A 25,654-nucleotide genomic window follows, 5' to 3' on the forward strand; every position below is an offset into this window, starting at 1 on the left:
GGGACTGCGTTACCCACAATCCCGGGCGTGGACTGCGTTACCCACAATCCTGGGCGTGGACTGCGTTACCCACAATCCCGGGCGTGGGGCTGCGTTACCCACAATCCCGGGCGTGGGACCTGGGCGTGGGGCTGCGTTACCCACAATCCCGGGCGTGGGACCTGGGCGTGGGACTGCGTTACCCACAATCCCGGGCGTGGGGCTGCGTTACCCACAATCCCGGGCGTGGGACCTGGGCGTGGACTGCGTTACCCACAATCCCGGTCGAGGGGCTGCGTTACCCACAATCCCGGGCGTGGGCGTGGACTGCGTTACCCACAATCCCGGGCGTGGACTGCGTTACCCACAATCCCGGGCGTGGGCGTGGGGCTGCGTTACCCACAATCCTGGGCGTGGACTGCGTTACCCACAATCCCGGGCGTGGACGTGGGGCTGCGTTACCCACAATCCCGGGCGTGGGACCTGGGCGTGGGACTGCGTTACCCACAATCCCGGGCGTGGGACAGCGTTACCCACAATCCCGGGCCTGGGGCTGCGTTACCCACAATCCCGGGCGTGGGAGTCGAAAAATCCAAAATAAAATAAAATAAAATAAAAAATTAAATTAAATTAAAAAATAAATAAAATAAAAAATAAATAAAACAAAAAAATAAAATAAAGTAAAAATAAAAAAATAAAATTGAATTAAAAAAATTAAAACATAAGATGAAAATAAAGTAAAATAAAAAATAAAATTAAAAAATAAAATAAAATAATAAATAAAATAAAAAAATAAAATAAATTAAATAAAAAATAAAAAATAAATAAAAAAATAAAGAAAATATAAAATAAAATTAATAAGTTAATAAAACGTGCGTCCCTCCCTCCCGCCGGCCGCGACGACGACGCAGACGGACGCACGACGCAGCCAATCCGTGGCGAGAGCTTTGTTAGCACCCAGCAGACAGACAGACGGGGCCGACCAATGGTGGACGGGCGGGGGCGGGGTCGGGGGCGGAGGCAGGGGGATGGCAGGGGACTAGCGGGGAGGGCTGCGGGTGCGAATCCCGGTGTGAAGGGTGTGGCGTGGGTCGCGGGTTCGAGTCCAGGCCCGGGTGTGGTCGCGGGTTCGAGTCCAGGCCCGGGTGTGGTCGCGGGTTCGAGTCCAGGCCCGGGTGTGGCAATCCCCCTGCATCCGCTGCCCGCCGCGGGGACCTGGGTCTGGGGCTTCGATCGCGGCTTAGAACTCGGTGTCCACGACCCGGAAGGCTGGCCGGCCTGCGGCGGGGGAATAAATAATAAATAATCAATAATAATCAATAATAAATAATCAATAAAAATAATAAATAATCAATAATAAATAATCAATAATAATTAAAAATAATAAATAATAAATGTAATAAATAATTAAAAACGATAAATAATCAACAATAATCAATAATAAATAATTAAATAATAATAAATAAAAGTAATAATAAAAATAATAAATAATTAAAAATAATAAATAATAAATAAATGGGGAAAAATGAAAAAATTAAAAAAAGGAAAACAAAAAAAAAGAATCAATGGCGGTTGTTAGCATCAGAAAAGGATAATAAATAATCAATAAAAATAATAAATAAATGGAAAAAAATTAAGACAGAATAAAAAATATACAAATAATAAATAAATGGAAAAAAAAGAAAGAAAAATAAAAAATGGATTTTATGAGAATAAATGGATTTTGTTAGAATGGATTTTATGAGAATAAATGGATTTTATGAGAATAAATGGATTTTATGAGAATAAATGGATTTTATTGGCCGCGGTTACCTGGGTCGGGCCCGGACGCGGGGCGCAGAGCGGCCTCCTGCTGGAGCTGGATCTCCTTTAGTGCAAATATCGACGTGGCTGCGGGAAAATAAAATAAGATAAAATAAAATAAAAATAAAATAGTATAAAATAAAATAAAGATAAAATAAGATAGAATAAAATAAAAATAGAAAATAAAAAAAAAGTGGAGTCCTGCAACGCAATGGACTCTGGGAGAATTTCGTAAAAAAGTGGAAGGAAAAAATAAATAAAAAATAATAATAAAATAAAAAATTAAAAAAAAATCAAAAAAATAAATAAATAGAAATAAAAATAAAATAATTAAAATTAAGAGTGGAGTCCTGCAAATGCTATGGACTCTGGGAGAATTCCGTAAAAAAGTGGAAGGAAAAAATAAATAAAAAATTGAAAATTTAAAAAAAAACAAAATAAATAAATAATAAATAAATAAATAATAAATAATAAATAAAATCCCCCCCCGCCCCCGCACTGACTGTCGGGAAGTTTGTGGATTCGCTCGCCCAGGCCGAGGAAGAACGCGTGGCGCATGGCGTCGTCCGCGGAGATCCGGTGGCGACCCTCGAACTGTGCGGGGGAGAGGGGGTCTCAGATTAATAAATAATAATAATAATAAATAATAATAATAAATGATTAATAAATAAATAAAAATAAATAATAAATAAAAAACTGCGCGGGAGAGAGTAGATGGGTCTCAAATGAATAAAAATAAATAATAAAAAGAAATAATAAATAATAAGAAAAATAAATAATAAATAAAAAATTGCGTGGGAGAGAGTATTGTATGCATAATAAATATAAAATTAGAACGTTGCATACATAGTAAATAAATATAAATACTAGAATAATGTATATATAATAAATATAAAAATTAGAATATTGTATACATGATGAATCAACATAAAATTAGAATATTGTATGCATGATAAATAAATATAAAATTAGAAAACTGTATACATAAATAAATATAAAAATTAGAATATTGCATACATGATAAATTAACATAAAATTAGAATATCGCATGCATAATAATCTAAAATCAGTATATTCTATGAATAACAAACACAAAATTAGCATATTATACAAATAACAAACACAAAATTAGAATATTCTATGAATAATACATGTAAAATTAGCATATTCTATGAGTAATAAATATAAAATTAGCATATTCTACGAATAATAATCATGTAAGTCTCACCCGCAGCAGCCTGGACAGGAGGTCGGCGCCCTCGCTCTCGAGCCTACGATAAAGACAATGTGGGGGGCGACACCGCCCGTGACCCTCGGTCCCCACCCCCGGGGCCCCTCGAAACCGCCATCCCCGTCGCCCGTGACCCTCGGTCCCCCCCGGGGCCCCTCGAAACCGCCTTCCCCATAGCCCGTGACCCTCATTCCCCATCCCCGGGGCCCCTCGAAACCGCTGTCCCCCCCCGGGGCCCCTGAAACCGCCGTCCCCGTCACCCGTGACCCTCGGTCCCCCCCCCGGGGCCCTCGAAACCGCCGTCCCCGTCGCCTGTGACCCTCAGTCCCCACCCCCCGGGGCCCCTCGAAACCACTGTCCCCCCCGGGGCCCCTGAAACCGCCGTCCCCGTCACCCGTGACCCTCGGTCCCCCCCGGGTCCCCTCGAAACCACCGTCCCCATCCCCGTCGCCCGCCTCACCGGGGCCCCTCGAAACCGCCGTCCCTGTCGCCCGTGACCCTCAGTCGGCACCCCCTGGGTCGCCTCGACACCGCCATCCCCACCCCCGGGGCCCCTCGAAACCGCCGTCCCTGTCACCCGTGACCCTCGGTCCCCACCCCCCTGGGGCCCCTCGAAACCGCCGTCCCCGCCCGCCGGCCTCACCGGGGCGCGTGGCTCAGCAGCGCCTCCGCGCGGTACTTGGGGTAGTTGTAGGTTCGAAACTCCTCGTTGGAGAGGATGCCGGGCCACGTCTCCTCCGTCGGGGTGCCTAGGGCGGAACGGGGTCCGAGTTCGAGTGCAGCCCAGAGAGAAACCCTGTCTCGGGGGCTGGCGGGTCCGAGTTCAAGTCCAGCCCGGTCTCCCAGGGAAAAACCCTGTCTCGGGGGCCGGCGGGTCCGAGTTCGAGTCCATCCCCCTGCCTCAGCTCCTCGGGCGGGTCCGAGTTCGAGTCCAGCCCCCTGCCTCAGCTCCTCAGGCCCCTCTGAGATCCGCCCTGCATGGCCATCATCCCCCTGCCTCAGCTCCTCCCCCCTGCACACCCGCCATCCCCCTGCCTCAGCTCCTCCCCCCTGCACGCCTGCCATCCCCCTGCCTCAACTCATCCCCCTGCACGCCCGCCATCCCCCTGCCTCAGCTCATCCCCCTGCACGCCCGCCATCCCCCTGCCTCAGCTCCTCCCCGGCACGCCCACCATCCCCCTGCCTCAGCTTCTCACCCAGAATCCGGAAGATGAAGTGCAGCTGCTCCTCCATCCTCCTGCCTCAGCTCCTCCCCCCGGCACGGCCGCCATCCCCCTGCCTCAGCTCCTCACCCAGAATCCGGAAGATGAAGTGCAGCTGCTCCTCCATCCCCCTGCCTCAGCTCCTCCCCCCTGCACGCCCGCCATCCCCCTGCCTCAGCTCCTCACCCAGAATCCGGAAGATGAAGTGCAGCTGCTCCTCCACCGTGGAGCCGGGAAAGAGCGGGCGGCCGGTGGCCATCTCGTAGAAGATGCAGCCCACGCCCCTGCGGGGGAGCAAGGCATCGTGGGTAAGGGGGGAGAGCAAGGCATCATGGGTAAGGGGGAAGAGCAAGGCATCATGGGTAAGGGCAAGGCATCATGGGTAAGGGGGGACGGGCAAGGCATCATGGGTAAGGGGGGAGAGCAAGGCATCATGGGTAAGGGGGAAGAGCAAGGCATCATGGGTAAGGGCAAGGCATCATGGGTAAGGGGGGACGGGCAAGGCATCATGGGTAAGGGGGACGGGCAAGGCATCGTGGGTAGAGAGGACAGACAAGGCATCATGGGTAGAGAGGACAGACAAGGCATCATGGGTAGAGAGGACAGACAAGGCATCATGGGTAGAGAGGACAGACAAGGCATCATGGGTAGAGAGGACAGACAAGGCATCATGGGTAGAGAGGACAGACATCATGGGTAGAGAGGACAGACATCATGGGTAGAGAGGACAGACATCATGGGTAGAGAGGACAGACATCATGGGTAGAGAGGACAGACATCATGGGTAGAGAGGACAGACATCATGGGTAGAGAGGACAGACATCATGGGTAGAGAGGACAGACATCATGGGTAGAGAGGACAGACATCATGGGTAGAGAGGACAGACATCATGGGTAGAGAGGACAGACAAGACATCATGGGTAGAGAGGACAGACATCATGGGTAGAGAGGACAGACATCATGGGTAGAGAGGACAGACATCATGGGTAGAGAGGACAGACAAGACATCATGGGTAGAGAGGACAGACATCATGGGTAGAGAGGACAGACATCATGGGTAGAGAGGACAGACATCATGGGTAGAGAGGACAGACATCATGGGTAGAGAGGACAGACATCATGGGTAGAGAGGACAGACAAGGCATCATGGGTAGAGAGGACAGACAAGACATCATGGGTAGAGAGGACAGACAAGACATCATGGGTAGAGAGGACAGACATCATGGGTAGAGAGGACAGACAAGGCATCATGGGTAGAGAGGACAGACATCATGTGTAGAGAGGACAGACAAGACATCATGGGTAGAGAGGACAGACATCATGGGTAGAGAGGACAGACAAGGCATCATGGGTAGAGAGGACAGACATCATGGGTAGAGAGGACAGACATCATGGGTAGAGAGGACAGACATCATGGGTAGAGAGGACAGACATCATGGGTAGAGAGGACAGACATCATGGGTAGAGAGGACAGACATCATGGGTAGAGAGGACAGACATCATGGGTAGAGAGGACAGACATCATGGGTAGAGAGGACAGACATCATGGGTAGAGAGGACAGACATCATGGGTAGAGAGGACAGACATCATGGGTAGAGAGGACAGACATCATGGGTAGAGAGGACAGACATCATGGGTAGAGAGGACAGACATCATGGGTAGAGAGGACAGACAAGACATCATGGGTAGAGAGGACAGACATCATGGGTAGAGAGGACAGACATCATGGGTAGAGAGGACAGACAAGGCATCATGGGTAGAGAGGACAGACATCATGGGTAGAGAGGACAGACAAGGCATCATGGGTAGAGAGGACAGACATCATGGGTAGAGAGGACAGACATCATGGGTAGAGAGGACAGACATCATGGGTAGAGAGGACAGACATCATGGGTAGAGAGGACAGACATCATGGGTAGAGAGGACAGACATCATGGGTAGAGAGGACAGACATCATGGGTAGAGAGGACAGACATCATGGGTAGAGAGGACAGACATCATGGGTAGAGAGGACAGACATCATGGGTAGAGAGGACAGACATCATGGGTAGAGAGGACAGACAAGGCATCATGGGTAGAGAGGACAGACATCATGGGTAGAGAGGACAGACATCATGGGTAGAGAGGACAGACATCATGGGTAGAGAGGACAGACATCATGGGTAGAGAGGACAGACATCATGGGTAGAGAGGACAGACATCATGGGTAGAGAGGACAGACATCATGGGTAGAGAGGACAGACATCATGGGTAGGGAGGACAGACAAGACATCATGGGTAGAGAGGACAGACATCATGGGTAGAGAGGACAGACATCATGGGTAGAGAGGACAGACATCATGGGTAGAGAGGACAGACAAGACATCATGGGTAGAGAGGACAGACATCATGGGTAGAGAGGACAGACAAGGCATCATGGGTAGAGAGGACAGACAAGACATCATGGGTAGAGAGGACAGACATCATGGGTAGAGAGGACAGACATCATGGGTAGAGAGGACAGACATCATGGGTAGAGAGGACAGACATCATGGGTAGAGAGGACAGACATCATGGGTAGAGAGGACAGACATCATGGGTAGAGAGGACAGACAAGGCATCATGGGTAGAGAGGACAGACAAGACATCATGGGTAGAGAGGACAGACATCATGGGTAGAGAGGACAGACAAGGCATCATGGGTAGAGAGGACAGACAAGACATCATGGGTAGAGAGGACAGACAAGACATCATGGGTAGAGAGGACAGACATCATGGGTAGAGAGGACAGACAAGGCATCATGGGTAGAGAGGACAGACATCATGTGTAGAGAGGACAGACAAGACATCATGGGTAGAGAGGACAGACATCATGGGTAGAGAGGACAGACAAGGCATCATGGGTAGAGAGGACAGACATCATGGGTAGAGAGGACAGACATCATGGGTAGAGAGGACAGACATCATGGGTAGAGAGGACAGACATCATGGGTAGAGAGGACAGACATCATGGGTAGAGAGGACAGACATCATGGGTAGAGAGGACAGACATCATGGGTAGAGAGGACAGACATCATGGGTAGAGAGGACAGACATCATGGGTAGAGAGGACAGACAAGACATCATGGGTAGAGAGGACAGACATCATGGGTAGAGAGGACAGACATCATGGGTAGAGAGGACAGACATCATGGGTAGAGAGGACAGACAAGGCATCATGGGTAGAGAGGACAGACATCATGGGTAGAGAGGACAGACAAGGCATCATGGGTAGAGAGGACAGACATCATGGGTAGAGAGGACAGACATCATGGGTAGAGAGGACAGACATCATGGGTAGAGAGGACAGACATCATGGGTAGAGAGGACAGACATCATGGGTAGAGAGGACAGACATCATGGGTAGAGAGGACAGACATCATGGGTAGAGAGGACAGACATCATGGGTAGAGAGGACAGACATCATGGGTAGAGAGGACAGACATCATGGGTAGAGAGGACAGACATCATGGGTAGAGAGGACAGACAAGGCATCATGGGTAGAGAGGACAGACATCATGGGTAGAGAGGACAGACATCATGGGTAGAGAGGACAGACAAGACATCATGGGTAGAGAGGACAGACATCATGGGTAGAGAGGACAGACATCATGGGTAGAGAGGACAGACAAGACATCATGGGTAGAGAGGACAGACATCATGGGTAGAGAGGACAGACATCATGGGTAGAGAGGACAGACATCATGGGTAGAGAGGACAGACATCATGGGTAGAGAGGACAGACATCATGGGTAGAGAGGACAGACATCATGGGTAGAGAGGACAGACATCATGGGTAGAGAGGACAGACATCATGGGTAGAGAGGACAGACAAGGCATCATGGGTAGAGAGGACAGACATCATGGGTAGAGAGGACAGACATCATGGGTAGAGAGGACAGACATCATGGGTAGAGAGGACAGACATCATGGGTAGAGAGGACAGACATCATGGGTAGAGAGGACAGACATCATGGGTAGAGAGGACAGACATCATGGGTAGAGAGGACAGACATCATGGGTAGAGAGGACAGACATCATGGGTAGAGAGGACAGACATCATGGGTAGAGAGGACAGACAAGGCATCATGGGTAGAGAGGACAGACATCATGGGTAGAGAGGACAGACATCATGGGTAGAGAGGACAGACATCATGGGTAGAGAGGACAGACATCATGGGTAGAGAGGACAGACATCATGGGTAGAGAGGACAGACATCATGGGTAGAGAGGACAGACATCATGGGTAGAGAGGACAGACATCATGGGTAGAGAGGACAGACATCATGGGTAGAGAGGACAGACAGACATCATGGGTAGAGAGGACAGACATCATGGGTAGAGAGGACAGACATCATGGGTAGAGAGGACAGACATCATGGGTAGAGAGGACAGACAAGGCATCATGGGTAGAGAGGACAGACATCATGGGTAGAGAGGACAGACATCATGGGTAGAGAGGACAGACAAGGCATCATGGGTAGAGAGGACAGACATCATGGGTAGAGAGGACAGACATCATGGGTAGAGAGGACAGACATCATGGGTAGAGAGGACAGACATCATGGGTAGAGAGGACAGACATCATGGGTAGAGAGGACAGACATCATGGGTAGAGAGGACAGACAAGGCATCATGGGTAGAGAGGACAGACATCATGGGTAGAGAGGACAGACATCATGGGTAGAGAGGACAGACAGACATCATGGGTAGAGAGGACAGACATCATGGGTAGAGAGGACAGACAAGACATCATGGGTAGAGAGGACAGACATCATGGGTAGAGAGGACAGACATCATGGGTAGAGAGGACAGACATCATGGGTAGAGAGGACAGACATCATGGGTAGAGAGGACAGACATCATGGGTAGAGAGGACAGACATCATGGGTAGAGAGGACAGACATCATGGGTAGAGAGGACAGACAGACATCATGGGTAGAGAGGACAGACATCATGGGTAGAGAGGACAGACATCATGGGTAGAGAGGACAGACATCATGGGTAGAGAGGACAGACATCATGGGTAGAGAGGACAGACAAGGCATCATGGGTAGAGAGGACAGACATCATGGGTAGAGAGGACAGACATCATGGGTAGAGAGGACAGACATCATGGGTAGAGAGGACAGACATCATGGGTAGAGAAGAGAGGACAGACATCATGGGTAGAGAGGACAGACAAGACATCATGGGTAGAGAGGACAGACATCATGGGTAGAGAGGACAGACATCATGGGTAGAGAGGACAGACATCATGGGTAGAGAGGACAGACATCATGGGTAGAGAGGACAGACATCATGGGTAGAGAGGACAGACATCATGGGTAGAGAGGACAGACATCATGGGTAGAGAGGACAGACATCATGGGTAGAGAGGACAGACAAGGCATCATGGGTAGAGAGGACAGACATCATGGGTAGAGAGGACAGACAAGACATCATGGGTAGAGAGGACAGACATCATGGGTAGAGAGGACAGACATCATGGGTAGAGAGGACAGACATCATGGGTAGAGAGGACAGACATCATGGGTAGAGAGGACAGACATCATGGGTAGAGAGGACAGACATCATGGGTAGAGAGGACAGACATCATGGGTAGAGAGGACAGACATCATGGGTAGAGAGGACAGACATCATGGGTAGAGAGGACAGACAGACATCATGGGTAGAGAGGACAGACATCATGGGTAGAGAGGACAGACATCATGGGTAGAGAGGACAGACATCATGGGTAGAGAGGACAGACATCATGGGTAGAGAGGACAGACATCATGGGTAGAGAGGACAGACATCATGGGTAGAGAGGACAGACATCATGGGTAGAGAGGACAGACATCATGGGTAGAGAGGACAGACAAGGCATCATGGGTAGAGAGGACAGACATCATGGGTAGAGAGGACAGACATCATGGGTAGAGAGGACAGACATCATGGGTAGAGAGGACAGACAAGACATCATGGGTAGAGAGGACAGACATCATGGGTAGAGAGGACAGACATCATGGGTAGAGAGGACAGACATCATGGGTAGAGAGGACAGACATCATGGGTAGAGAGGACAGACATCATGGGTAGAGAGGACAGACATCATGGGTAGAGAGGACAGACCTCATGGGTAGAGAGGACAGACATCATGGGTAGAGAGGACAGACATCATGGGTAGAGAGGACAGACATCATGGGTAGAGAGGACAGACATCATGGGTAGAGAGGACAGACATCATGGGTAGAGAGGACAGACATCATGGGTAGAGAGGACAGACATCATGGGTAGAGAGGACAGACATCATGGGTAGAGAGGACAGACATCATGGGTAGAGAGGACAGACATCATGGGTAGAGAGGACAGACATCATGGGTAGAGAGGACAGACATCATGGGTAGAGAGGACAGACATCATGGGTAGAGAGGACAGACATCATGGGTAGAGAGGACAGACATCATGGGTAGAGAGGACAGACATCATGGGTAGAGAGGACAGACATCATGGGTAGAGAGGACAGACAAGACATCATGGGTAGAGAGGACAGACATCATGGGTAGAGAGGACAGACAGACATCATGGGTAGAGAGGACAGACATCATGGGTAGAGAGGACAGACATCATGGGTAGAGAGGACAAGACATCATGGGTAGAGAGGACAGACAAGGCATCATGGGTAGAGAGGACAGACATCATGGGTAGAGAGGACAGACAAGGCATCATGGGTAGAGAGGACAGACATCATGGGTAGAGAGGACAGACATCATGGGTAGAGAGGACAGACATCATGGGTAGAGAGGACAGACATCATGGGTAGAGAGGACAGACATCATGGGTAGAGAGGACAGACATCATGGGTAGAGAGGACAGACATCATGGGTAGAGAGGACAGACATCATGGGTAGAGAGGACAGACATCATGGGTAGAGAGGACAGACAAGGCATCATGGGTAGAGAGGACAGACATCATGGGTAGAGAGGACAGACATCATGGGTAGAGAGGACAGACATCATGGGTAGAGAGGACAGACATCATGGGTAGAGAGGACAGACATCATGGGTAGAGAGGACAGACATCATGGGTAGAGAGGACAGACATCATGGGTAGAGAGGACAGACATCATGGGTAGAGAGGACAGACATCATGGGTAGAGAGGACAGACAAGACATCATGGGTAGAGAGGACAGACATCATGGGTAGAGAGGACAGACAAGACATCATGGGTAGAGAGGACAGACATCATGGGTAGAGAGGACAGACATCATGGGTAGAGAGGACAGACATCATGGGTAGAGAGGACAGACATCATGGGTAGAGAGGACAGACATCATGGGTAGAGAGGACAGACATCATGGGTAGAGAGGACAGACAAGGCATCATGGGTAGAGAGGACAGACAAGGCATCATGGGTAGAGAGGACAGACAAGGCATCATGGGTAGAGAGGACAGACATCATGGGTAGAGAGGACAGACATCATGGGTAGAGAGGACAGACATCATGGGTAGAGAGGACAGACATCATGGGTAGAGAGGACAGACATCATGGGTAGAGAGGACAGACATCATGGGTAGAGAGGACAGACAAGACATCATGGGTAGAGAGGACAGACATCATGGGTAGAGAGGACAGACATCATGGGTAGAGAGGACAGACATCATGGGTAGAGAGGACAGACATCATGGGTAGAGAGGACAGACATCATGGGTAGAGAGGACAGACATCATGGGTAGAGAGGACAGACATCATGGGTAGAGAGGACAGACATCATGGGTAGAGAGGACAGACATCATGGGTAGAGAGGACAGACAAGGCATCATGGGTAGAGAGGACAGACATCATGGGTAGAGAGGACAGACATCATGGGTAGAGAGGACAGACATCATGGGTAGAGAGGACAGACATCATGGGTAGAGAGGACAGACATCATGGGTAGAGAGGACAGACATCATGGGTAGAGAGGACAGACATCATGGGTAGAGAGGACAGACAAGGCATCATGGGTAGAGAGGACAGACATCATGGGTAGAGAGGACAGACAAGGCATCATGGGTAGGGAAAGGCATTGTGGGTAGGAGAGGCATCCTGGGAAGGGTCGGGTGACCCTGTGACCCCGCCCCCGAGGCCCCGCCCCCGCCCCCGTGGCCCCCGCCCCCGTGGCCCTTCCCCCGCCCCGTGGCCCCCGCCCCCGTGGCCCCGCCCCCATGACCCCCCCGGCCCCGCCCTCACCAGAGGTCAATGGGGGTCGAGTAATCGGTGGAGCCCAGCAGGATGTAGAGGTACGGTACCGCCCCGCCCCTGCCCCCGTGGCCCCGCCCCCGCGGCCCCGCCCCCATGACCCCGTGACCCCCCCGGCCCCGCCCTCACCAGAGGTCGATGGGGGTCGAGTAGTCGGTGGAGCCCAGCAGGATGTCGGGGGTACGGTACCGCCCCGCCCCCCGCCCCCGTGGCCCCGCCCCCGTGACCCGTGACTCCCAGCCCCGCCCCCGCCCCCGTGGCCCCGCCCCCGCCCACGTGACCCCGTGACCCCCGGCCCCGCCCTCACCAGAGGTCGATGGGGGTCGAGTAGTAGGTGGAGCCCAGCAGGATGTCGGGGGGGGCGGTACTGCCCCGCCCCCGTGGCCCCGCCCCCGGCCCCGCCCCCGTGACCCCCGCCCCCGTGGCCCCGCCCCTGTGACCCCGTGACCCCCCGGCCCCGCCCTCACCAGAGGTCGATGGGGGTCGAGTAGTCGGTGGAGCCCAGCAGGATGTCAGGGGGACGGTACCGCCCCGCCCCCCGCCCCCGTGACCCCGTGGCTCCGCCCCCGTGACCCCGTGACCCCCCGGCCCCGCCCTCACCAGAGGTCGATGGGGGTCGAGTAGTCGGTGGAGCCCAGCAGGATGTCGGGGTACGGTACCGCCCCGCCCCCATGACCCCGCGCCCTGCCCCCGTGACCCCGCCCCCGTGACCCCGCGGCCCCGCCCCCGTGACCCCGTGACCCCCCGGCCCCGCCCTCACCAGAGGTCGATGGGGGTCGAGTAGTCGGTGGAGCCCAGCAGGATGTCGGGGAGACGGTACTGCCCCGCTCCTGTGACCCCGCCCCCGCCCCCGTGACCCCGCCCCCGTGACCCCGCCCCCGTGACCCCGTGACCCCCTTCCCCCCGGCCCCGCCCCGTGACCCCGCGACCCCGTGACCCCCCGGCCCCGCCCTCACCAGAGGTCGATGGGGGTCGAGTAGTCGGTGGAGCCCAGCAGGATGTCGGGGGGGCGGTACCACAGCGTCACCACCTCGTTCGAGTACGTCTTCGTGGGGATCGACTTCGCCCGCGCCAGGCCTGGGGGGACGGGAGACCCCGGGGTTGTGGGTTCGAGTCTCAGCCACCCCAGGGTCCTGGGTTCGAGTCCCCGGGAAACCCCGGGTCCTGGGTTCGAGTCCCCGGCCACCCCAGGGAGGCTCACGGCCGTCTGTGATGGGGTCTGGCGCCCTCTTTAGGCTCACGTGCAGATGGGATTATTGTAGACATAGATGTAAAATTAGAATATTGTGTGCATACTAAACATAAAATTAGAATATTGTATACATGATGAATAAATATGAAATTAGAATATTGTGTGCATAATAAATAAATATAAAATTATATTACTGCACACATGATAAATAAATATAAAATTAGAATATTGTGTGCATAATAAATTAATATAAAATTAGAATACTGCACACATGATAAATAAATATAAAATTAGAATACTGCACACATGATAAATAAATATAAAAATCAGAATATTTGTGTGCATAATAAATAAATATAAAATTAGGGTGTTGCACACATAATAAATAAATATAAAATTAGGGTATTGTATACATAGTAAATAAATATAAAAATCAGAATACTGTATACGTAATGAATAAATATAAAAGAGAATTAAAATGTTGCATGCATAATTAATAACTAAATATAAAATTAGAATATTGTATACATAATAAATTAATAAATAAAAAGAGAATTATAACATTGTGTATATAAAAAACAAATACATAAATATAAAATTAAGAATATGGTACACATAATAACTAAATATAAAAATTCGAATATTGTATACATAGTAAATAAACATAAAATTAGAATACTGCACACATGATAAATGAATATAAAAATTAGAATATTGTATATAAAATAAATAAATATAAAATTAGACTATTGCACGCATAATAAACAGATATAAAATTAGAATATTGCATGCATAATTAATAAATAAACATAACATTAGAATATTTCACACATAATAAATATAAAATTATAATACTACAAACGTAATAAATATAAAATTAGAATATTCTATTCATAATATAAAATCAGAATATTGTAAGCATAATATAAAATGAGAATATTGCACACACAATAAATGAATATAAAATCAGAATATTGCATGCATGATTAATATAAAATGAGAATGTTGCACACACAATAAATGAACATAAAATCAGAATATTGTGCATATAATAAATAAATATGAATATCATAAATACCGCACCGAAGTCGGCCAGCTTGAGCTCGCCGCGCTCGCTGATGAGCAGGTTCTGGGGTTTGAGGTCGCGGTGCAGCACCTTCTGGCGGTGGCAGTAGGCCAGGCCGCGGAGCAGCTGGAACAGGAACAGCTGCGGGCGGGAAAACGGCATTTCCGGGGGAAAATCAGCATTTTTGTGGGAAATCATCATGTTTGGGTGCAAAGAAAACATTTTTGGGTGCAAAAAAATCATCATTTTTGGGTGCAAAATATCATTTTTGGGTGAAAAAACCCCATCGTTTTTGGGTGCAAAGAAAACATCATTTTTGGGTGAAAATCAGCATTTTTGAGTGCAAAAAATCAGCATTTTTGGGTGAAAACATCAGCATTTTTCTGTGCACAAAATCATTTTTGAGTGCAAAATATCATTTTGGGGGAAAAACGTCATTTTGGGGTAAAAACATCATTTTGGGTGTGAAAACGTCATTTTTGGGGCGAAAACGTCATTTTTGGGGCGAAAACGTCATTTTTGGGGTGAAAACGTCATTTTGGGGTGAAAACGTCATTTTTGGGGTGAAACTCATTTTTGGGGTGAAAACGTCATTTTGGGGTGAAAACATCATTTTTGGGGTGGAACCGTCATTTTGGGGTAAAACGTCATTTTTGGGGAAAACGTCATTTTTGGGGTGAAAACGTCATTTTGGGTAAAAACATTTTTGGGGTGAAAACGTCATTTTGGGGTGAAACCGTCATTTTTGGGTAAAAACATTTTTGGGGGTAAAATCATCATTTTTGGGGCCCCCGCCCCCGCTCCCACCTTGACGTTGTGCGCGTTGATGACGTTGCCGCAGTCGTCCAGGTACTGCTTCAGGTCCTTGTCCTGGGGGCACAACGGGGAAACCGAGGCACGGACGTCGTCGCCCGCCCGCGATGGCCCCTGGGAAATTTCCCATCACCCCCCGGGGCGGCGCCGTGACCCCCGACCTTACCAGGTATTCGAAGACCAGGGTGAGGGACTTGTCGGTGTGGATGATGTCGTGGAGCGTGACGATGTTGGCGTGCTTGAGGTCCTTGAGCAGGGACACTGGAGGGAGGGCGACATTCCGATTTATGTTAATTATGCATGCGATATTCTAATTTATATCAATCATGCATGCGATATTCTAATTTTATATCAATCATGCATGTGATATTCTGATTTTATATTAATTATGTATGCAATATCCTGATTTTATATTTATTATGTATGCGATATACTAATTTTATATTTATTACGCATGCAATATTCTAATTTTATATTTATTATGTGCGTAATGGTCTCATTTTAATATTTATTATGCACATGATATTCTAATTTTATATTATTATGTATGTAATAATCTGATTTCATATTAATTATGTATGCAATATTCTGATTTTATATTTATTTATTATGTATACAATATCCTAGTTTTTATATTTATTATGTACATAATGTTTTGATTTTATATTTATTATGTATGCAATATTCTGATTTTAATATTAATTATGCACGTGATATTCTAACTATATATTATGTATGCAATATCCTGATTTTCACATTAATTATGCATATGATATTCTGATTTTATATTTATCACGTACATAATGATCTGATTTTAATATTAATTATGCATATAATATTCTAATTTTATATCTATTATGTACGCAATGTTCCGATTTTTATATTTATTATGTACACAATATTCTAATTTTATATTTATTATGTATACAATAATCTATTTTTTATATTTATTTATTATGTATGCAATATTCTAATTTTATATTTATTTATTATGTATACAATAACCAATTTTATATTTATTATGCATACAATATTCTAAGTTTATATCTATTCATTATGTATGCAATATCCTAATTTTTATATCTATCATGCATGCATGCAATATCCTAATTTTTATATTTACTTATTATATATACATTGTTCTAATTTTTATGTCTATTTATCGTGTATACAATATTCTAATTCTATAGTCATCTATTATGTACACAATATTCTAATTTTTATATTTATTATGTATACAATACCCTAATTTTTATATTTATCTATTATGTGTACAATATTCTGATTTTTACATTCATTTATTTATTATGGAGACAGAGCAAGAGTGAGAGCCCTCGTCTTCAAAATAAAGATAAGAGCCGGGTGCTGAGTTCGAAACCAGCCTGGTCTACAGAGCTAGTGCCAGGACAGGAACCAAAGCCGCAGAGAAACCCTGTCTCGAAAAACCAAAAATAATAAATAAATAAATAAATAAATAAATAAATAAATAAATGAACCACACAGCGGCTGGAGGAACGGCTCAGTGGTTAGACCACCGGCTGCTCTTCCCGAGGTCCTGGGTTCGAGTCCTGGCCACGTCAGTGATGGGGTCTGGTGCCCTCTTCTGGCCATCAGACACACACACAGAATATTGTATACATAATAAATAAATATAAAATTAGAATGTTGTATCCATAATCAATAAATATAAAATCAGAATATTGTATCCATAATCAATAAATATAAAATCAGAATATTGTATACATGATAAATAAATAAAAAATTAGAATATTGTATAGATGATAAATAAATATAAAATCAGAATATTGTATACATGATAAATATAAAATTAAAATATAGTATACATAATAAATATAAATTAGAATATTGCATACATAATAAATAAACATAAAATTAGAATATTGTATGCTTAATAAATCAATATAAAATTAGAACGTTGCATAAATAATAAATATAAAAATTAGAACGTTGCATACATAATAAATATAAAATTAGAATATTGTATACTTAATAAATAAGTAAATATAAAAATTAGAATATTGTATACGTAATAAGTAAATAAATCTTAAAATAAAGGATGAACCTGGCAGGGGTGGTCCACACCGTGAAACCTGGGGTGTTGATGGTACGCTGCACAGGTGAGGAGAGACAGTCCAAAACACCATTTAGAACCGGTCTACACTGGTTAGATCCAGTTGGATCCGGTTTTGAAGCTGTCCACACTGGTTAGATCCAGTTTGTTCCGGTCTGATCCAGTTTTGAACCTGTCTACACTTGTTGGATCCAGTTGGATCCATTTGGATCCGGTTTTGAACCTGTCTACACTGGTTTGGTCCAGTTTGAACCAGTTTGATCCAGTCTGATCCAGTTAGATCCAGTTTTGAACCTGTCTACACTGGTTAGATCCAGTCTGAACCATTTTCATCCGGTCTGATCCGGTTTTGAAGCTGTCTACACTGGTTTGATCCAGTTTGATCCGGTTTTGAAGCTGTATACACTGGTTTGGTCCAGTTTGAACCAGATTGATCCGGTCTGATCTAGTTGGATCAGGTTTTGAACCTGTCCACACTGGTTTGGTCCAGTTTGAACCAGTTTGATCCAGTCTGATCCAGTTGGATCCAGTTTAGAACCTGTCTACACTGGTTAGATCCAGTCTGAACCATTTTCATCTGGTCTGATCTGGTTTTGAAGCTGTCTACACTGGTTTGATCCAGTTTGATTCGGTCTGATCCAGTTGGATCCGGTTTTGAAGCTGTCTACACTGGTTTGATCCAGTTTGATTCGGTCTGATCCAGTTTTGAACCTGTCTACACTTGTTTGATCCAGTTGGATCCATTTGGATCCAGTTTTGAACCTGTCTACACTGGTTTGATCCAGTTTGAACAGGTTTGATCCGGTCTGATCCAGTTAGATCCGGTTTAGAACCTGTCTATACTGGCTAGATCCAGTCTGAACCATTTTCATCCGGTCTGATCCGGTTTTGAAGCTGTCTACACTGGTTTGATCCAGTTTGATCCGGTCTGATCCAGTTGGATCCGGTTTAGAACCTGTCTACACTGGTTATATCCAGTCTGAACCATTTTCATCCGGTCTGATCCAGTTTTGAACCTGTCTACACTTGTTTGATCCAGTTGGATCCATTTGGATCCGGTTTTGAACCTGTCTACACTGGTTTGATCCAGTTTGAACAGGTTTGATCCGGTCTGATCCAGTTAGATCCAGTTTAGAACCTGTCTACACTGGTTAGATCCAGTCTGAACCATTTTCATCTGGTCTGATCTGGTTTTGAAGCTGTCTACACTGGTTTGATCCAGTTTGATTCGGTCTGATCCAGTTGGATCCGGTTTTGAAGCTGTCTACACTGGTTTGATCCAGTTTGATTCGGTCTGATCCAGTTTTGAACCTGTCTACACTTGTTTGATCCAGTTGGATCCATTTGGATCCAGTTTTGAACCTGTCTACACTGGTTTGATCCAGTTTGAACAGGTTTGATCCGGTCTGATCCAGTTAGATCCGGTTTAGAACCTGTCTATACTGGCTAGATCCAGTCTGAACCATTTTCATCCGGTCTGATCCGGTTTTGAAGCTGTCTACACTGGTTTGATCCAGTTTGATCCGGTCTGATCCAGTTGGATCCGGTTTAGAACCTGTCTACACTGGTTATATCCAGTCTGAACCATTTTCATCCGGTCTGATCCAGTTTTGAACCTGTCTACACTTGTTTGATCCAGTTGGATCCATTTGGATCCGGTTTTGAACCTGTCTACACTGGTTTGGTCCAGTTTGAACCAGCTTGATCCAGTCTGATCCAGTTGGATCCGGTTTAGAACCTGTCTACACTGGTTATATCCAGTCTGAACCATTTTCATCCGGTCTGATCCGGTTTTAAAGCTGTCTACACTGGTTTGATCCAGTTTGATCCGGTCTGATCCAGTTGGATCCAGTTTAGAACCTGTCTACACTGGTTAGATCCAGTTTGATCCAGTCTGACCCAGTTGGATCTGGTTTTGAACCTGTCTACACTTGTTTGATCCAGTTTGAACCATTTTCATCTGGTCTGATCCAGTTGGATCCGGTTTAGAACCTGTCTACACTGGTTAGATCCAGTCTGAACCATTTTCATCCTGTCTGATCCGGTTTTGAACCTGTCTACACTGGTTTGATCCAGTTTAATCCGGTCTGATCCAGTTGGATCCTGTTTAGAAGCTGTCTACACTGGTTACATCCAGTTTGAACCATTTTCATCCGGTCTGATCCGGTTTTGAACCTGTCTACACTGGTTGGATCCAGTTTAATCCGGTCTGATCCAGTTGGATCCTGTTTAGAAGCTGTCTACACTGGTTACATCCAGTTTGAACCATTTTCATCCGGTCTGATCCAGTTTTGAACCTGTCTACACTGGTTACATCCAGTTTGGACCAGTTTGATCCGGTCTGATCCAGTTGGATCCGGTTTGGAACCTGTCTACACTGGTTTGATCCAGTTTGATTCGGTCTGATCCAGTTGGATCTGGTTTTGAACCTGTCTACACTGGTTTGATCCAGTTTGATTCAGTTTGATCCAGTCTGATCCAGTTTTGAACCTGTCTACACTGGTTAGATCCAGTCTGAACCATTTTCATCTGGTCTGATCTGGTTTAGAACCTGTCTACACTGGTTAGATCCAGATTGGACCAGTTTGATCCGGTCTGATCCAGTTGGATCCCCTTTTGAAGCTGTCTACACTGGTTAGATCCAGTTTGATTCGGTCTGATCCAGTTTGCCTTGTCTGATCCAGTTGGATCCGGTTTAGAACCTGTCTACACAGGTTTGATCCAGTTAGATCCGGTCTGATCCAGTTGGATCTGGTTTAGAACCTGTCTACACTGGCTTGATCCAGTCTGAACCATTTTCATCCGGTCTGATCTGGTTTTGAACCTGTCTACACTGGTTTTATCCAGTTTGAACCGGTTTGATCCAGTTGGATCCGGTTTTGAACCTGTCTACACTGGTTTGATCCAGTTTGAACCGGTTTGATCCAGTTGGATCCGGTTTTGAACCTGTCCTCACTGGTCATACACTGTGTGCCATGGCGTCAAGAAAGTCTAAGACGGGGAAGGGGGAGGGAAACGGGAGGTGGTGGTGGGGAGGAGGCGGAAATATTTAATAAATATATTTAAAAAAACAACCAATCAATAAATAAAAAATAAATAAATAAAAAATTAAGAAATAAAATTCAGGAGGTGGCGGGGGGAAGAGACAGAAATCCTTAATCAATCAATCTTAATCAATCAATCAATCAATGAAAATTAAATAAATGAAAAAATAAAAATATCATAGAGACGGTGTGCCACGGAGTCAAGAACAAATAAATAAAAAATTAAAAAGTGAAATAAAATTCGGGAGGCGGCAGCAGCGGCGGGGAGGAGACAGAAATCTTTCATCAATCAATAAATGACTAATAAATAAATACATAAATAATAAATAAAAATAAATAATAAATGGATAAAAAATAAATCAATAAAAATAAAAATAAATAATAAATAGATAAAAAATAAATCAATAAAAATAAAATAAATAAATATAAATAACAAATAAGTAAAAATAATAAATAAATAAAAATAAAATAAACAAAAATAAATAAATAAAAATAAAAAAAAATGAAAATTAATTAAATAAATGAAGGAATGAATAAATAATAGTAAACTAAATAAGGCGGGGCGCGTACCTTCCCGGATGGCGGTGCAGGGCGCGCCCTCCTCGTGCTCCAGCCGGATCTCCTTCAGCGCCACCAGGTTGTCGGTCAGCTTGCTCCTGCCTTTGTAGACGGTGGCGTAGGTGCCCTGGGCCGCGAGCGGGGACAACCAAACGCGGGGTAAGGTTATTTGTTTGTTACGGATGTCCGCCTCCTCCCCGCCTTTTTTTAATTTTATTTATAAAAAATAAATAAATAAATTTATTTATTAAGGATTACTGCCTCCTCCCAGCCTTTTTTATTTTTAATTTATTTATGAAAAATAAATTTATTTATTTATTAAGGATGTCTGCCTCCTCCCCACCTTTTTATAAATTTATTTATAAAAAATAAATCATAAACTTATTTATTAAGGATTTCTGCCTCCTCCCTGCCTTTTTAAAAATTTATTTATAAAAAAATAAATTTATTTATTTATTAAGGATTTCTGCCTCCTCCCAGCCTTTTTTTAAAAATTTATTTATAAAAAAAGTAATCATAAATTTATTTATTAAAGATTTCTGCCTTCTCTCTGGCTTTTCTTTTTAAATTTATTTATAAAAAAAATCATAAAATTATTTATTTATGAAGGATTTCTGCGTCCTCCCCGCCTTTTCTATTAAAATTTATTTATAAAAAAATAAAATAAATAAATTTGTTTATTTATGAAGGACTTCTGCCTCCTCCCCACCTTTTCTTTTTTTTAAATTTACTTATAAAAAAATAAAAATAAATACGTTTATTTATTTTTAAGGATTGCTGCCTCCTCCCTGCCTTTTATTTTAAATTTATATAAAAAAATAAAAATAAATAAATTTATTTATTTATGAAGGATTTCTGCCTCCTCCCCGCCTTTTTTTTATTTATAAAAAAAATTATTTATTTATTCAGGACTTCTGCCTCCTCCCCGCCTTTATTTATTTTATTTTATTTAAATTTACTGATTTCCACCCCGGTCCTCACCTCGCCCAGCTTGTCCAGCTTGATGTAGGTCTCGAGTTTCCCGAAGCCGATCTCGGACTGCAGGGGGGGGAGAGGAGGGGATTGGATTGCCACAAAATGAATTAAAATTAAATTAAAATAAATTAAATTAAATCAAAATAAAATAAATTAAATCAAAATAAAATAAAATAAATTGAAATTAAATTAAAATACAATAGATTAAATTAAAATAAATTAAATTAGAATAAATTAAATTAAAATAAATTAAATTAGAACAAATTAAACTAAATTAGAATAAATTATATTAAATTAAATTAAATTAATTAATCACGGCGCTCACCAGGCTGACCCTGCGCAGCCGCCGGCTGAGCGGTTTGTCGAAGATGGGGCTGTTGAGCGTCAGCTTCTCCAGGTAACCCTCGGGGAGCCGGATGTCAGCGGGCAGCGACAGGCGCTTGTTGATGTCCTGGATTAAAATAAAGATTAAAAATAAGATTATAAATAGAGAAGCGTGAGGGGCCCGAGGGGTGGCTCGGTGGTTGGAGCACGGCCCGGGTGCTGAGTTCGTATGCATAATAAATAAATATAAAAATTAGAATATTGTGTACATAATAAATGAATATAAAATTAGAATATTGTATACACAATAAATATAAAAATTAGAATATTGTATACATAATAAATAAATATAAAATTAGAATATTGTGCACATAATTGAATATAAAAATTAGAATGTTGTCTGCATAATAAATATAAAATTAGAATATTGTGTACATCATAAGTGAACATAAAAATTACAATATTGTACACACTATAAATACTAAAATTAGAATATTGCATACATAATAAGCATAACATTACAATATTGCATACATAATAAATAAACATAAAAATTAGAATATTGTGTGCATGATAAATGTAAAATTACAACATTGCATGCATAATAAATAAATATAAAAACTGGAATACCACATGCAGAAATAACTAACTATAAAAATTAGAATATTGCACACATAATAAATAAATATGAAAATTAGAACATCGCACGCATACATAATTAACATAAATTAGAATATTGCATGCACAATGAATAAACATAAAAATTAGAATATTGTATACATAATAAATAAGTGTAAAATTAGAATATCGCATGCATAATTAATATAGATTAGAATATTGCATGCACAATAAATATAAAAATTAGAATGTTGCACACATAATAAATAAATATGAAAATTAGAATATCGCACGCATAATTAATATGCATGATAAATGCATAAATATAAAAATTAGAATGTTGTACACATAATAAACATGACCCCACCCCACCCCTCCATCCGGGCCGCACCTCTGTGGAGATCTTGCGGGGCGGGTGGCTGCGCATGCGCACTCTGACGGGCGACTGCACCTCGTCGGAGGAGGTGGCCGAGGCCTGGTCGCTCTCGCCGTCCGACCCCATCTTCGTGTCCTCGTGGACGATCTCTGTCAGAATATTGTATAAATAATAAATATGAAAAATCAGAATATTGCATGCATGATCAATAAACATAAAAAATCAGAATATTGTGTCTATGATCAATAAATATAAAAAATCAGAATATGGTATCCATGATCAATAAATATAAAAAAATTAGAATATTGCATGAATGATCAATAAATATTAAAAAATCAGAATATTGCATGCATGATCAATAAATATAAAAAAATCAGAATATTGTACCTATGATCAATAAATATAAAAAAATTAGAATATTGTATCCATGATCAATTAATAAATAAGAATTAGAATATTGTGTCCATGATAAATAAATATAAAATATTAGAATATGGTATGCATGATCAATAAATATGAAAAGAATTAGAATACTGTATCCATGATGAATAAATATAAAAATCAGAATATTGTATGCCTGATCAATAAATATAAAAAGATCAGAATATTGCATCCATGATCAATATAAAAAAATTAGAATATTGTATCCATAATAAATAAATATAAAATTAAAATATTGTATGCATAATAAATATAAAAATTAGAATGTCGCATGCATAGTAAATAGACACAAAATTAGAATGTTGTATGCATAATAAATGAATATAAAATTAGAATATTGCAGACATAATAAATGTAAAAATCAGAATATTGTATCCATAATAAATAAATATAAAATCAAAATATTGTATGCATAATAAATATAAAATCAAAATATTGTATGCATAATAAATATAAAATTAGAATGTTGCACGCATAATAAATAAATATAAAATTAGAATATTGCATGCATAATAAATAAACATAAAAATTAGAATGTTGTATACATAATAAATAGATATAAAAATTAGAATATCACATACATAATAAATAAAAAATTAGAATGTTGCATGCATAATAAATAAATATATAATTAGAATATTGCATGCATAATAAATAGATTAAAAAAGATTTATTTATAAAGAAAATAGACCGTATACGTATAAACGAATAAATATGAATTACCTGGCGCCGAGCTGAGCGGGCCCCGGGCAGGACGCAGGTCCCCAGGAGCCACACGGGCCGTGGTCGCCCCCAGGTCCCGGCCGATCTGCTGCTCCGCGGATCCATTGCTCCTGTCTGGGCCCCACCCCCCGCGGCCGATCGGTTGTTCCGCGGATCCATTGCTCCTGTCTGGGCCCCGCCCCCCGCGGCCGATCTGCTGCTCAGCGGCTCCATTGCTCTTGTCTGGGCCCCGCCCCCCGCGGCCGATCTGCTGCTCAGCGGCTCCATTGCTCTTGTCTGGGCCCCGCCCCCCGCGGAGGGTCATGGAGAGCTGCCGCTTGATCTTCTTCATCCGGTCCATGGCCGCCTGGGGGGGAGACAGGGGGGATTTGCATAGTCATTAATTATGCATGCAATATTCTAATTTTATATTTATTATGTATGCAATATTCTAATATCATGTATGCAATATCCTAATTATCATGTTGCAATATCCTAATTTTATAGTCATTAATTATGCATGCAATATTCTAATATCATGTATGCAATATCCTAATTATGTATGCGATATTCTAATTATCATGTACGCAACATTCTAATTATGTATGTGATGTTCTAATTATCATGTATGCAATACTCTAATTATGTATGCAATATTCTAATGATCATGCATGCAACGCCCCAAATTTTATAGTCATTAATTATGCATGCAATATTCTAATTTCATATTTATTATGCACGCAACACTCTAATTTTATGTTCATTACGCAGGCAACATCCTAAATTCGTGGTCATTAATTAAGCATGCAATATTCTAATTTTATATTTATTTATTATGCATACAATATTGTGATTTTGTATCTATTTATGATGTATGCATGCAATATTCCAATTTTTATATTTCTTATGTATGCATGCAATATCCTAATCCTTATATTTATTTATTATGCATGCAATGTTCTGATTTTATATTTATTTACTTATTATAATGCA

The 25,654-nt window shown here is 43.5% G+C and overlaps 1 protein-coding gene across 1 annotated transcript; it reads right to left on the reverse strand.

Annotated features, from left to right (window-relative positions):
• Window positions 1–911: 911 nt before the first annotated feature.
• LOC142842014 (cyclin-dependent kinase 16) lies at window positions 912–25,040 on the reverse strand. Its single transcript, XM_075959002.1, has 15 exons — window positions 24,683–25,040; window positions 23,534–23,667; window positions 22,526–22,651; window positions 22,207–22,263; window positions 21,238–21,352; window positions 15,698–15,792; window positions 15,526–15,588; window positions 14,736–14,859; window positions 13,417–13,537; window positions 4,402–4,499; window positions 3,657–3,762; window positions 3,011–3,053; window positions 2,286–2,376; window positions 1,792–1,869; window positions 912–1,257 (listed from the first exon to the last, which is right to left on the reverse strand). The coding sequence occupies exons 1-15, from the start codon at window positions 25,020–25,022 to the stop codon at window positions 1,220–1,222; spliced, it is 1,629 nt and encodes a 542-aa protein (XP_075815117.1). The 5' UTR covers window positions 25,023–25,040; the 3' UTR covers window positions 912–1,219.
• Between the last annotated feature and the right edge of the window lie 614 nt (window positions 25,041–25,654).

Source organism: Microtus pennsylvanicus, chromosome Y (genome assembly GCF_037038515.1).
Source record: "Microtus pennsylvanicus isolate mMicPen1 chromosome Y, mMicPen1.hap1, whole genome shotgun sequence".
Classification (NCBI taxonomy): Eukaryota; Metazoa; Chordata; class Mammalia; order Rodentia; family Cricetidae; genus Microtus; species Microtus pennsylvanicus.

Bases quoted from the DNA above. Each gene is read 5' to 3' on its own strand.
- LOC142842014 (XM_075959002.1), bottom strand. From the start codon at position 25,022: ATGGACCGGATGAAGAAGATCAAGCGGCAGCTCTCCATGACCCTCCGC. The intron at 13,538-14,735 runs GTGCGGTATTTA...CCGTCCCCCCAG, and splicing joins GCTCAAGCTGGCCGACTTCG to GCCTGGCGCGGGCGAAGTCG. The intron at 3,054-3,656 runs GTGAGGCCGGCG...TCTTTATCGTAG, and splicing joins CTGCTGAGCCACGCGCCCCG to GCTCGAGAGCGAGGGCGCCG.